We start from the raw sequence: 15047 nt of genomic DNA on the forward strand, positions 1-15047 counted from the left end.
AAGAGGGGACTGAGGCAGGGGGAAGTTAATAGCTTCCTCAAAGATAGGCAGGAAGAAGAATGGGGACAGACATGCGGGCACTGGAGCAGATTTTGAAAAGTGTCACACCCACGTGGCAGAGTCCACTTCCTGGAGGATGTTTCCTTGCTGTTGCTGTTGTTCCCAGAGTTTAAGTCTTCCAAATAATTTTTTTTCAGTTACAAATTAGGTTGCTTCTATGTTGGTTCTTTTCTTGCTTTTTTGTGTCCCAGTAATAATTGGTTGATGCTGAGGAGTGCCTGAACCATGCAGTCCACTCTGCCACAACTTCCTCTTCAAAAGCCCAATCATCTATGATTTATCCTCCTTTTCTTAGCTACAAAACTTTGTGGGTCCCTTGGGGAAGGGGCGTCCTCGAAAGAGTCCACTGCCAGTTTGGCAGGGACAGTGAGCAGTGCTGTAAACCGCTGGCACATCTGAACGTTTCCCCTGCTTGTGGCTCTCTTGGTCAAACCACTCCTTCAGAAAGCAGCCGTTTTTATCTACTAGGAGTGGTGCTGAGGATGTTATACGCATTAACTCGTTTAATTTTTATAGAATTAAAGTTGAACTTCTGTTATTATTCTCAGAGCGTCAGATCTTGTTTGCATACTTGACTTTGACTAAATACTTGGCCCAAGTTTCCTGACGTCCTGCCCTTTTGTTTGTGTCAGGAATGAGGTGACCAAAATATATCTGATTTCTGTGTGAAGCCAGCACTCAGAAACTTGGCCATGATCGCTCCTTGCCCTTTGGATCCGGCACCCATGCTGTGGCGCACATCACAGTCTCCCACAATAAAACGCAGACTTGTAGTCTTCCTTTACTAGGTCCAATAGTCCTGTAAATGCATTATAGGCTTTACTTTTTAAGGTAGATTACATCATCTCGCTGTGATTTAAAAAAAAAAAAAAAACAAAACAACAACAAATGTTCACAAGTGCTCAAATAGAGTTGCAGTGAAGGTTTTCTCTTAAAATATGACGTCTTTCAATAGGGTTGCATTTTTTTTGGTCCAGATAGACTCTGTGTTTGTAAGTGGTGCAGCATAATACATTTTTTTTTTCTGAATCACATTGGTACCAGTGAAAAATGGAAGTCATCTCTTTGGAAAAAAGGGAAATGTGGGGGTTCTACCGGAGAACACCACTGGCTGTCCTGAATTTCTCACCGGGCCCATTCATCACAACCAATGCTCAGAAGGCGGTTGTCAACAAACAACCAGAGTCACTGCCACGGGGTTGGTCATGCAGGGTGCACTGCCTCTCCTCTTCTGCATGTCTTCAAACCAGTGTGCTGATTTCCGTTCCCCCCTTCTCTCTTGCTGGCTCCGCAGTGGATGTGAAGTCCGAGGTTCCTGTGGGGCTGGAGCCCATCTCGCCCTTGGACCTGAGGACGGACCTCAGGATGATGATGCCCGCCGTGGACCCCGTGGTCCGGGAGAAGCAGCTGCAGCAGGAGCTACTTCTCATCCAGCAGCAGCAGCAGATCCAGAAGCAGCTCCTGATCGCCGAGTTTCAGAAACAGCACGAGAATCTGACGCGGCAGCACCAGGCTCAGCTTCAGGAGCACATCAAGGTAGCAGAGGTTTCTTTGTCTGTGGTCTCTTCCCCAGGCATCTGCACAGTGCCCCAGGTGCGCCCATGGCGGGCATGGGATGAAGGGAGTTTCACCATGGTTAGGACACGCAGGTACGGCTTAAAGGACATTTTGATCATACTAAGGAAAACGTTGGGCAAGTGTCTTCTGAAAATCTGCTTTGCTGTTTAGAAAGTCTGTTGTGGCTTGTTTTGAGGTTGTTAAAGCAAAAATACCTGAGCTTGAGTAATTTGCAAAAGAGGCTTATTTGGTTCGTGATTCTGGTGGCTGGAGGGGCCTTGACAGGCAGTGCCAGTGTCTGGCCAAAGGCCCCCAGGGAACCATGGCAGCGTGGGAGAGAAGCTGAAAGGGCACCAGCCATGGGCAAAAGGGGAGATCACAGGGTGAGAAGCTCGCTGTTTAGATAACACTGCAGTCTTTCTCTCTCTCTCTCTCTCCCCTCCTTCCCTTGCTCACTCTCTCAGGGAAACCAGTCTGCTCTACTCCCACAAGACCATGTGCATCCATTTCTGAGAGTGGAAACCCCATGACCTAATGAACCTGCCAGTGCGTCCCACCTCTTACAGGTTCTGCCCCTCACCACCACACTGGGGACCAGGGACCCACTCAGACCAGGTGTCGACCAGAACAGGGCCTCTACCACTCTTTCCTCCATTGATCATAGATTGCAGCATCAGGAGTAGTAGCTTCTTACCCTCATTTTGGATCCTGCCCGCCATGATTTTGCTCCTTTACCTCATCTCTTCTCCAAGAGCAATGTCAGCCCTGAAAAACGGGGTAAAGAGTGTACATGCACCATCGACCAGGGAGGATGAATTCGTTACTTCTGTGAATAGAGATGGTTTTCCCCTTTCAGTCTTTGGTCTAGAAGTGTATATTCTGAATATATCCGTATCTGCTTATAGAAGAAAATCATGGTATATATTCAAGGCAATAACATAATAAAAAGTCCAAGGTATTAGTATATGGGGAAGCTGGTTCAAATATTTCCAATGATTGTATAGACTTGTAGAAAAAAAATTTTTGAAGCAAATTTAGGAGTTGAAAATTTGAGATTTAAGGTGTTTAAGTTATTCTTGGAGACATATATCCATATCCCAGAACTTTTTTGATGGCCAGTTTTATTACTAGATTATTTTAGATGTGCTGTATATTTGTTTTGTTATCTTCAGAAATTAATATTACTTTACATTTATTTGTAACATGTCTTTCAACTTTTTAAGAAATCATTTGAAGATAAGGCTATTTTAAAATGATTATGTATATATTTAATTTGAAATTTAATTTAATTTAATTTGATAGTGGTTTGAAAGTAGCGAATATTTATAATTTCATTTTATATCCAGTTCCTTCAAAGATGTCTTGAATATGCTAATTTGTTAATGTAAATTTTTGTTATGTTATGTCATGTTCTATTGTTTTGTAAACACTTAACAGTTTCTTGATATCAGGATTATACACACTGATGTGGGAATAATACAGAAAACTAATCTAGCTGAATATTATATAATTTTACCACATCAATACTATAATGCTTGAGAAGGCCAAAATGCTTTTTTCCCTGTGTTCCAAGCTCTGCCAGAGTCTTCCTCAGCTTAGCATACCTAGATTATTTTTCTAAATACTTGATATAAATAAATACATTTTTATCTCTTACTAGTGAACTTTAAGAACTCTTGCATGTTATTAACCTAAAAGATGTCTTATTTCTAAGAGTGAACATTTTCTTTAGGTCCTCCATGGAATCTGTAACTTGTAGCTCTGTTTTGAAGTGTGGGTGCCCATCAGGTAGTTCATAGACCTATTTTTGAACGAATGCTGAAACACTGGACCTGTGAAGCAATAATGGGCATATTGATGTCTAGATCTCTCCCTTAGGTCCATCCCAGCATGCATATGGAGTGAAATTACATTTCTCTCCATACTTTAAGATCTAAGGATCTATCTAGTTTAGTTAGCTGCTGTATGTGAATCCTTTTGCCCTGAGTACAAGGCAAGTTATTTCTTTATGATTGGTGCATTCTGTAGTTGTAAAAGTAAAGTTTTTTAGAAGGTAATTATGTATTTGATTTTACTCAAAAGATAATAGTAGTAACTAGATAATTGTACCTTTGGACCAAGCACAATTATACAGCAGGTGTATTGAAGCCTAGAAAATATTGGAAAATAGACTCCTGAGAAATAGAGGATTTTGAGGTAGCCTAAAGGAAGTTTTAGCTTTTAAAATGGTTTTCTAAAGGAATAAATTGTTTTCGTAGAAACTGAGAGCATACTTAAAATTTTCTTTTATGATTAGCAAATTTTCATTTAATTTTTTATTTAGTTCATCACATTCTTATGAGTAAGGCTAAAAGTTGATGCTTGTAAATATACTCTTTTAGATTTTACATATATGAGACAAACATAATACATGGTAGATAAACTAAATTAGCTTTTTTGAATCTTTGGCTTCTTTAATAATCAAGAGCTGTTGGGTTAGAGTCTGTCGTCCCATTTTTCTACCTTGTAAATTGAGGTAGGGAGAAATAAGGTAACTGCTTCAAGGTATACAGCCAGTAAGGGGTTGCTCCAAGATTCATAGTCTTGCCTTGTCTGCCTCCAAACCTCTAAAGTCACCCTACCTGTCTCCTACCTCAGAACATTTGGAAATGGAGGGGTGAAATTTTTCTATTTTTAAATGTCATTTCTGCAGTCTTTGGTAATACATAGCAGGTAGGATAATTGTGAGCTTTTCTAGACCCCAAGGCAGATTAAAGTTCAATTGCACTAAAACTCTGGGGAAGCACTGAATAAATTTGTCCAACTCTAATATCTATGTAGAATTAACTAAGGCAGAGTTTAAGCGATTGAGTATTCTGCTGCAATGGAAGACCTAAAATCATTCACTGAGGGACCGGTGTATCAGAGCTAAAACAGCTAGGAGCCAGGTAGCATGGGTAACCAGAAATGCTACTAGCCATGTGCTCCTGGGAGTCAGCCTTTTGTGTTTGACAGAGTGTGGGCTCCAGTTGGCTTCCTGATGCCGCTCCTTATAACTTCTCTCTGTTCACTTATTTTTCAGTATAAACTCAGTTACCTTACAAATGTAAAAAACAAATTATATACTCACTTTGTTAGTATCTACAATTACAAATGGTAATAATAATTCGAATGAGTGCGGTTCAAACCTAAACATTATCTGCCTTATGACTCTGATGCACGCGGCTGATTTTTCTGTGTGTTAAGGACAGGGGAGTCAGGTTCTGAGCAGTTTAGTAGCTTGGCCAGCCAAGCCCATGTCTTGTAATGTTAAAGCGCAGGTGAAACTCAAGGGCTTCAGTTGTCCTTTTGTGGGCACAGTGACTGTTCTTCCTAGGAAACTGTTAAGAATGCCTCATATTCATCTTATTCGTTGCTTGGAAGTGAATTCAACAGTTGCAGAGAGCCAAACAATAATGCATTAAAGTGTGGTTTTATGGAAGCAATACTTTCCTGACTAATGAAGATTTATATGGCCTGAGTGAAAGAATAACATTTTTTTGCTATTCTTAGGGAAGAACCTATTATGGACATATCGATTTACATTAGTCTCTGGAGACCTTTATACATTTTTAAAATATTTTTGGCGTTTGTTCTATTTGTTTCATGCTGTGTGTTTTTAAAAAAATAAGTTAACAAAAGTGTAAGAAAAAATGTTTGTTATTTACATATTTAAGAATTTATACTAGGACAGGAGGTAATTTTCTCCAGATCAACTCATATATCACCATTTTACTCACTTGATGATTTTTGTGACATTTCTCAACTGAGAGCTTTGATTGTTTATTTATAGTGGAGAAGCGTTGTAAAATGGATTTCTGGGCAGTGCCTTCCACATAGTTCATGTGGACAAAGCAAAATTAGTGAGGGAGACTAAAGATTTAATTGATAGAGACAAAAAGACATTAGCAAAGCGAGTAATTGATTTTGATCGGGAAGCACAGGTAGCTACTTGGAAACTTGCTTGTTGGTGACATTAAGACCATCGTGGCATTACTGGCTTGTGTTCTGATTGAATGATGTATGGAAAAGCGGGTCAACTATAAATTAAAGCAAACGAGTTCCACCAGCTCATAATGTTGGTCAGTGCTAATGATGAAGCCTAAAGAAATTGCACACTCTCATGTCTTTCTCTTCTCGCAAGTTGCAACAGGAACTTCTAGCCATAAAACAGCAGCAAGAACTCCTAGAAAAAGAGCAGAAACTGGAGCAGCAGAGGCAAGAACAGGAAGTAGAGAGGCACCGCAGAGAACTGCAGCTTCCTCCTCTCAGAGGCAAAGACAGAGGACGAGAAAGTAAGAGGCGCCAGGGTAAACGATGGCTCTTCCCTCATCTTTAGCTGATCGCCATTCAGAAAGAGGCCTGATAAAGAGCGCAATTTAACTTGCCCAGGTTGTCGGTGTTTAATTCGGAGAAGGAATCGTAAACGCCCGTGTAAAGCCTTAACCTTCACCTGCCGGCCCCTTGATCTAAACTGCAGAGTTCCTCAAGGAGTCAGGGTGGCGTTGTGTTGGCAAAGATGCTGATTTCCCTTCTTGTGAACGTAGCCCCTCATATTAAAGCAGTCCAGGATAAGCCCCTTTGCTTAAGAACCCTGTTAAGTCCACGTCCCCTCTCTTGGCTTTCCTTCCTCCTGCCTAAGCAATAATTGCTCCTTAAGTCAAGCCATGGCCGCTTGGAGTGTCTGCCTGCTCAGATTCTTGCAAAAAGAACTCTCCACAAGAGGGAGACATAGCCAAATAATTCCTCTCTAGTAGGTCAGTTCCAAATCAGGTCGTACAGAGGTTTAAAATGTGATGACTTGGACTGGAATTGTCAGCAACATTTATTTGCTTAATACTCAGAGGGGCTTAAAGAAAAGTTAAATTTTTCAAACCAGCAACTCAGGTCATTTTAATGTGTTTAAGGGATAGAGTATGGTGCCCAAGATTCTTGATTTCTAGAACTGTTTTTTACGTCAGGGGTGTTTTTAAAAAAATGTATTAATTCTGGGAATTCCTTTTCTGCAAAAGCAATTAAATAAGCCATTGATGGTCTCTTGAAAATTGGCAGTTGAAGCTGGTAGTTTCAAAGCATCACTGTGCCATTTTCTAAAGCCTGGCTAGACTCTGGTTTTTCTTTTCATAGGAAACTTTCTATGCTGTGAGCAGTGATGTTGCTTCTTCATCTTGTTAAATATGCCAAGGCAGGAGAGGACTGGACTCACAATCCGCATCTGTTTCTGTGTCTCTGTGTGTGTTTCAGGGGCAGTGGCAAGCACAGAAGTAAAACAGAAGCTTCAAGAATTCCTGTTGAGTAAATCAGCAACAAAAGACACTCCAGCTAATGGCAAAAATCATTCCGTGAGCCGCCATCCCAAGCTGTGGTACACGTATGTTGAGTGCTTGGCAGTATTCACTCGAAGGGGTAGTGGCTTTCTCCAACCTAGGCATAAATCCTGGGTCTGCTGTAGCTCAGTGGCCCTGGGCAAGTTTCTTTTGAGTCTCTAAGGATGGGTTTCCTTCTCTGTAGAAGAAGCATACTGGTCAGACCTGCCCCCTAGAAATAATATGGTGAAGGCCATCATGCACAGCTGTGCTTAATCAGTGTTAGTACTGAGCTCTGAAGAGCAAGGACCTACGCGAGAAGCCTTCACAAAGTTCATGGAACGTAATAGTATAGAAAAACTATACGTGGTTTCCATTTTTTTTTTTTTATTGCAGCAAAATGAAACTTAATTTCCAATCTTATTTTTCCTGAGATTTTTCAAGCGCCTTGGATGTATTCTTTGTTGAATGAGTAATGGTTATAGGGGATGGGATGTAGAAATTAACTTGCATTTTACATTTTTCTGTTCTCAGATGTAGTATCTGTACAGTAATCGGTGAAGATTTTGCAGGCTTTTTTTTTTTTTTTTTAACTTAGCTAGATGTAAAAAGGTCAGAACTCTATAAAACTGATTTGTTTATTTTTATGTATTTGAAAGGCAGGGCAACCGAGAGAGGAGTGAGAGGGAGGAAGCCAGAGAGAATGGCAAGATGTTCTAGTTGCTGGTCAAAGCCAGGAGCCAGCACTGCATCCGTATCTGTCATGCGGGTGATAGGAATGGAAACATGTGAGCCCTTTGCTAAAGCCTGCCAGGGTGCGCATTGGCAGGAAACTGTATGGGAAGCAGAGGCAGGAATCCAATCGCAAGATGTGGGTCTCCCAGGTGGCAGCCTTTCCATGTGCCACAGTGCCTACCCTAGTCAGAGATAGTTTTAAAATGTGGAAGATATTTGCCTCAGCTGAAGAAAACAAAGAAAGAAAGGATGAAAGATAAAGAGGGAAAGAAAGGGAAGAGAAGGGAGTTTACCCCTGCCCAGCTCACCTCATTTCTTCTCACGCAAGAAAAAACTAATTTGGCTGTGTCGCACAAGCTGACAACAATGATACAACAAACTGTAGCACTACAATTTTGTAAATAAGTCCCCTAAAGATGTGTTATGCAGTACACAATTTGTTGTAAAAAATATAAAGAATGTCACGTTTTTTCTTTTAATTGGAGCAAAGAGCTAATTGGCTAATCTTATTTGGATAATGGGCTAGCAATTAATAGTTTAATTTCTCTCATAAATGTATTTACTGAATGAACACAGGATTTTTTTTTTATTTTGAAGATTTTATTTATTTATTTGAGAGGTAGAGTTACAGACAATGAGAGAAACAGAGAGAAAGGTATTCCTTCCGTTGGTTCATCCCCCAAATGGCTGCTACGGCCCTTGCACTGTACTAATCCGAAGCCAGGAGCCAGGTACTTCCTCCTGGTCTCCCACGTGGGTGCAGGGCCCAAGCACTTGGGCCATCCTCCACTGCCCTCCCAGGCCACAGCAGAAGCTGGACTGGAAGAGGAGCAGCCAAGACTAGAACCCGGTGCCCATATGGGATGCTGGTGCCTCAGGCGGAGGATTAGCCAAGTGAGCCACGGCGCCAGCCCCCAACATAGGCTTTTATAATTATATATTTTTTAAATATGCCAGTCACATCATCAATATAGGAAATAAATACTTAATTCTGTTGGATTGAAATTGTCAGCCTCACAAGAGCCAGGAGTTCTAGATCAAGAGTTACTGTATTTGCAAGCATATTTTGTGGGTGTCTCCCCTTCTCTTCATCCAAAACAGTATAACCAGCAGATCCCAGAATGTTTTATAAGTACTTTAAAAACTATTTACATAATTTCTATTGTGCATATGGGCTGATTCAAGAAACCAATCTCTGAGGGAAATTTTTAAACGTTCAATTAATTCACAAAATATTTTAGCCAACAGCATTTTGTTACCTAAAATTACATACATAATTATTACTAATTGATTACTCCTTCAAAAAGAAAGTCTGTTTTAAGAAAAGATTATGTCATATTGTAATGAGAGACTGCTACATGCAAGCAGTTCTTTAGCTGAAAGTTCTTTAGCTATTCTGCTGGGTATATGAGAATACTTTTAAAAGTTTATGAAAAATGGAATTAAAAGATACATTTATTTTAATGGATAATATTGTGAAACTCATCTCTGTGAATGGCCTTCAAGAAGATCTTGGAACTTCATGTTATGAGAAAAGTATGTATGGATGTTAAAGAAATTTTGCACCAAAATAAGCTTATATTTTAATTGAATTTTTCCATGAACTTGTGAATTATCCTCATATCACACACAACTCTTAGATGTTACTTAGAGATCCTTTTTTGTTTGGAAGGAACTGAACTTGAGTATGGCGAAACTCCGGAAAGCTATAAATCACCGATTTATGGAATCTGAATTTAATGCCGCTTTGGCTGGACGTAGCTAGATAAAATATAAACCAGATAATTTTTGAGAATATATGAGTCTAATAAGTGACAGTGGGAAAAACAATTATGGTGGTGGTAGCACCATGTCCTGTCCATTCTTTGCAACATACATAATAATTGTAGATGTTTACTTTCACTGGGTGATCTACATTCAGACCTAGAAGCTATGCTGTGGTAACACCACTGTAGCTCTAACTATATTTACCCAAGACAGAGAAAATAGTTGTAAAACCCTCCCATTTAGGAGAAAAAAAAAAAAAACTTCCATATAGGAGAAGAGTCCAACTCTATACCTTTGGAACTGCTATAGAAGTCAGGAGATCCGACCCTGCTGGTGCAGTATTGTGTTTTCAGTATAAAAGCTGACCTCGTGTCCTTGTCTGTACTTCTTAGCATTTCTTAAAGAGGAAGTCCTTGACTGTGAGCACCATGATGCCTTTTTGCTATTGTGCCTTTTAAGGAAACAGAACCCAATAATCTCAGATTGTCAAAAGCTCGGGCTGCTGGTAAATTCTTTTAGTGAGTGAACAAACGTTTCTATGGGCCTGTATGACCAGTCCGTGTGTCTTTCCATCACATATTGCTGCAGTGTACATGGGCACGCGAGGCTGTGGTTTGTGTACACGGAGAACATAAACACAGCTGAGGCACGTGTCCAGCATGTGCAACTGATTATTGCTGACCCGCCCGCTGGAAAATGCCAGAGCCAATAGTAAACCTTCTTTGCCTCTTGCAGGGCTGCCCACCACACGTCATTGGATCAAAGCTCTCCACCCCTTAGCGGGACGTCGCCATCCTACAAATACACATTACCAGGGGCACAGGATACCAAGGATGATTTCCCCCTTCGAAAAACTGGTAAGTTGCTTTTAACAAGAACCTCACCTGCTCTTGTGTAGCATGTGTGTAGCTTCATTTTCCTGCACCCCTAAAAGAAAATCAAAGGATGTCAATCATACACATTTTACCCCTCCCTGCCTGCTGCAGAAACATGCAGATAAGCATGTACCTGTGAGTGCACACACACACACACACACACACACTCCTGCTAATTCCTGTATCAGTTGATCTACTATATAATCAGAATATCTGTTTTTTAAATTTGCAAGTTTATTGTATTTGGATTTGAGCCCAATTATTTTCCTATTAGCAATACAGGGTACATTGAAGAAAATTAGATTTTTGATTTTGCAGAAACTTTACTCCATTAGTCAAGGCCTCTATAATTTCCTCCCATTATGCATTTTTTTTGCCGAGTCTCAACCATTTATTACAAAAAGTGGGAATAATAAACTTTTTACACCCTGACAAGTGTCTTAAAATCCTACACTGTAATTGTTTATCTGATAAAAACAGGTAAGGCCCAGGCTACATCTGAGGAAGTGACTTGCCTAACATCTCACAGATTCCAGAGAACTCAGAGTGAAGATTTGTACCTAAAAACCCCATGCACTTGTGTTAAAAATTGATGAGCAGAACTGGGACAATGAAGCTTGTATTTGCAGTTTAGTCAGCAGCCCTGAACTGACTCAGGCCTGTTTTTGTTTTCCTATCTTCTCCTTCCTACACTCTCTGATACATGTGTATTTAATGTTAAATGTTCTAACTACTATAACATACATACATATATATATATATATATAAACTTTAGCTATTTTACATAGTTTTTGTGACATTCTGTTCTAAATCTTACAACGTTTGCCAAATGTAGTCCTTTAGAGACAGTTTTTTTAAAAAACTTTTATGGTCCCCACTGATCTGAAAAAGTGTTCGTAGAAGATGGTTTCATGTTTCCTCAAAGTTTAGGTCTATATAATTTGTATATGAAATACACAGAACAAAAAATAATTTCGATACTTACATTCCTTTTCCCAAGCAATTTTGAGTAATTAAAATTGATATGCATTGTAAAAACACATGCTGAAGCTACTTTCTCTCATATAATTGGCTTGTAGCATCATGAAAGCTTAAAAATAAAATCAGTCATGAATAAGAATTTATTATCTACCACTTAGCCTATATCACACCAGATACCACAAAAAGGATGCTTAAACATTACTAAGTGATCAATGCCTTTTTTTGTATAGTAGCCTAAAGATTTTTGCATTTTAGCTCTAAAATGATAGATGTAGTACAATACTTTAAGAGTAACCTATGCAAAGGCAAGAACTGAGTTTTACATCTTGCACCAGAATTTCACACTGTGATCTACAAGGCAGATTGCCTTTCTTATAAATAAACTCTGGGATAAAAGAACGAAAGCAGAGTGGGCCTCTATCCACTTCTGAAACAGGGAGTATAGTTTATGAAAATTGACCCATAAAGGACATGAGTTTTAGAACGTGGGACTTTCATCTACAGCCTTGACATTTGGTTGTGCCAATGGCATGTGTGGGAGCTATTGACAGAGATTATGTGAGTATTGCCTCAGGCCTCGGGGCAGTGACTGGCATGCAAGAATCCAAGGAGTCTCTAAAAGGAAAGAAAATACTGAGTCCTCTTATGGTAGGAGGTTGCTGATGAGTGATTCAGTTACATTCACAGGGCAGGATTTGTGTCCTGCTGAGCACAAAGCCTTTGAATAGATTCTTACCACTGAGAGATGGAAAACTGACAGAGCTGATGCTGACTTTGAAAAGAGGTGGCATTTGAGAGCCCTTTGCATCCAGAAAGAAAATCTGAACTGTTTCTCAATATGTAAGGACCAGTACTAAAAAACTATACTTGGTGTCCCATGGTTTCCATGAGGACAAGCTTAGAGTTTTGCCTTGGTCAAGAAGGAATCACAAGTTGCTACTGGAAATTCTCAATCTGCAACAAAATTCAAAGAGAAGTCCTGCTCTGGATATACGTTTCAAACCTTTATCCCCTTTGTGCAAATATCCCGGATACTTCTGTGCCTGTTTATGTGATATCTATATATAGTGAAAAGCATTGGTCTTTCCCAGCAGTGTATTTTCTGTATTTGTCCAGTATGTCAGGTTGCTTCCTTTTATATTGAAAATCTGATATTTATGAAGTGTCAGGCTGTTGATCTGTAAAACCAAACATTTTCAAGCTTTGTAGCGATAAAGTTCTTGAACAGCCGTTAATACTTTAATATCTCTATAGGGGTTTCAAAATATTCCTTAATTCAATTCTCATTGTCTGTTTAAGAAAAGTACGATATAATTAAATACAGATGTTTCCTATACTCTATATGAGACATTTAGAGATCCCCTTCGTTAATTATAAATAGGTGAAAGTCTTCCAACTTATAGAAATATAATCTACTTGGCATATTTTCAGTTCCATTGTGAGAAAATTTTGACATGTATTTACATTATATAGAGGAGCATTGATAGGTTGTCAAATAATAATTTTTGCTTCTGTCTTTGTTACATTTCGGTAACTCAACAGTCATTACAAAGAAAGTAAACCATGAAGTTTTACCATTATAAGACATACGTGATGATTAGGGCCACTGTTGAAGATAGCTGTTGTGTAAAGCTGCACCATAGTAAATAAAATCTAGAGTAGTGTCATTGATCATGCACTACGGTAAATAAAAACTCAAGTAGCGACACTGATCCCAGAGTGTAAATACCAGAACAGCTGTTAGAGTCATCTTTTTCTGTTGGAGCCAGATTTGCAACCTCTGTTTTTAACTTGCGTTGCATAGAACTCCATCACAGGTTTAGATGAGTGGATTATATCTTTTGATCTGCATATAATCCTAACCACATTTAATTTCTTTTGTATCTATATCCATACTGAATTGCTAATATGTACTTAGCAAGATGTAAGAAAGTAAAACTGGAACCAGGGGAAGAAAAGTCCCAAAGATCTTAAGTTGATTAAGGCCGCCCCAGGGACTTCCCTGAAGCACTGAGCCCAGTTTGGAACCTGTCCTGACCTCTGGGGACCTTTCCAGACAGCACCTACCCAGGAACAGTCAACTACAGAGGCTCCTCTGCCTGCAGACAGCTGACCTTTGCCATGCAAAGTGGACCTTTACTTCCTTCCCCGTAGGAAAGCCGGGTTGCTCCTAGAATGTGGGCTTTTGAGAAGCATCAGAATAACGCTTAGAATTGGCTCTTCCTAATTCACTCTCTTTTTGAATGTAGTAACTGAGTGTCAGTTTGCTCCTCCTCTAACAACTGGTCTTTCTATCACGGGTCTTGAAGTTGAGAACTGGGTAATTGTTTTTAAGTTTCACATTATTGTCCACACTTAAAGTACCACTTCCTTCTAGATTGCCACTCTGTGATTTCTTTTGCTTCTTAAGGCAAGGATGTGTTGATGTGGAAATTTGGAATATTTTACCGAATTTTATATTTTGACTGAAAATAGTGCCATGTCTGTAGTAGGTGACATTTTTTTCCCCTTGTGTAGTACAGTGTTGGCCTGATTAGGAACTATAATCCAGGGAGAGGAAGCTTCTGGGTTAGACAGCATTGAAATAGCATAGATTTCTCACAGTTGTTGCTGATGTGGTGACTTTGAACTGACCTTCAGAATCATTTGAAATGGATTCTGCTCCAGTGAGTGTGTGCACATGTTTCATAAAATGGTATGAAAAAATTTTCTAGAGGTTTTATGCTCTATTATATTATTGAGGTTTTACCCAGTGAACTTTGCCTTTCTTTGAATGTTACAGTCTTTCCATTAAATACTTCTGAACACAGTGAGTTGGCTTGCTAGATTAACCTCTAAAAGTGCACAAGCCATATAAAGGTTGGCTTGGGCTAATGAGACTGTTCCAGCCCCACTGAAATATTCATTTTAATGGTCAACAGCACTGGAATAAGACTCAGAGATGGAAAGGGTCCAAAAATAAGTTAAGGGTTTGGAAGGCCAATGTCATTTTCCACACTGAGTAAATTGGAAAGAAAGCAGAGATGAGATATATAGCTTATGACTCTCCCTTCAGAATGGCCGTTATGTTGTGGTACCTTGGTGACCTGTTCAGGTTGCTATAATACAAAATTAAGACACAGAGATAAAAAAAAAAAAAAAAAAAAAACTGCCTCCATCTGTGTCTGTTACATACACACATACCCAGGTGAAAATCCACACATTTCTATAAAGAGAGCAGAAAGATAGCACTTACGCTTATATAAACATTTGCCTAAAATATTATTCCAGGGGTTCAGATGCTGCTTGGTCCACATCCCATATCTGAGTGCCTGGGTTTGAATTTTGACTATATTCCCAGCCCCATCTTCTTGCAAGCATACACCCTAGGAGGCAGCTGGTACGTAGGTTAAGTACATGGGTTCCTGCTAGTCTCATGGGAGATCCAAATTGAGTTCCTGGCTCCTGGCTTTGGCCTGGCCCAACCGCAGCTGCTGTGGGGATTTGGGGAGTGAACTAGTGGATGGAAAAACTCTGTCTGTCTCTTGCTATCTTTTTGTGTTTCGAATAAAATGACATCAAATGAATGACTGCTATTAATTTAAAAAAATATTACAAATTGACAAACACGGGAATGCTTTGACATATCTTTATATTCTGTCTTAGCCACATCAGTGTGACTAATTTTGCTTGAAAGGATTGAAGTGTGTTTCTCACTGTGAATTTGACACAAGTGTTCTCCGTGTTGAGAGGTAGTGTGGTGCTATAA

At 39.5% G+C, this 15047-nt stretch overlaps 1 protein-coding gene across 50 annotated transcripts in view; it reads left to right on the forward strand.

Annotated features, from left to right (window-relative positions):
• Positions 1–15047, forward strand: part of HDAC9 (histone deacetylase 9) — a 659964-nt gene that overhangs the window by 560111 nt on the left and 84806 nt on the right. For 29 of the 50 annotated variants that reach the window (XM_089315332.1, XM_089315314.1, XM_089315324.1 and 26 more), the window contains 4 exons: positions 1355–1596; positions 5780–5930; positions 6880–7006; positions 10179–10300. In XM_089315332.1, the coding sequence (XP_089171458.1) occupies positions 1426–1596; positions 5780–5930; positions 6880–7006; positions 10179–10300 (571 nt within the window). In that variant the 5' untranslated portion in view covers positions 1355–1425. The remainder of the gene's footprint in view (positions 1–1354; positions 1597–5779; positions 5931–6879; positions 7007–10178; positions 10301–15047) is intronic. The other 21 variants (XM_070059608.2, XM_051853224.3, XM_070059617.2 and 18 more) reach the window with 1 other exon arrangement.

The sequence above is a fragment of the Oryctolagus cuniculus genome, chromosome 16 (genome assembly GCF_051225735.1).
Source record: "Oryctolagus cuniculus isolate XC-2025 breed Fujian yellow rabbit chromosome 16, ASM5122573v1, whole genome shotgun sequence".
NCBI lineage: Eukaryota > Metazoa > Chordata > Mammalia > Lagomorpha > Leporidae > Oryctolagus > Oryctolagus cuniculus.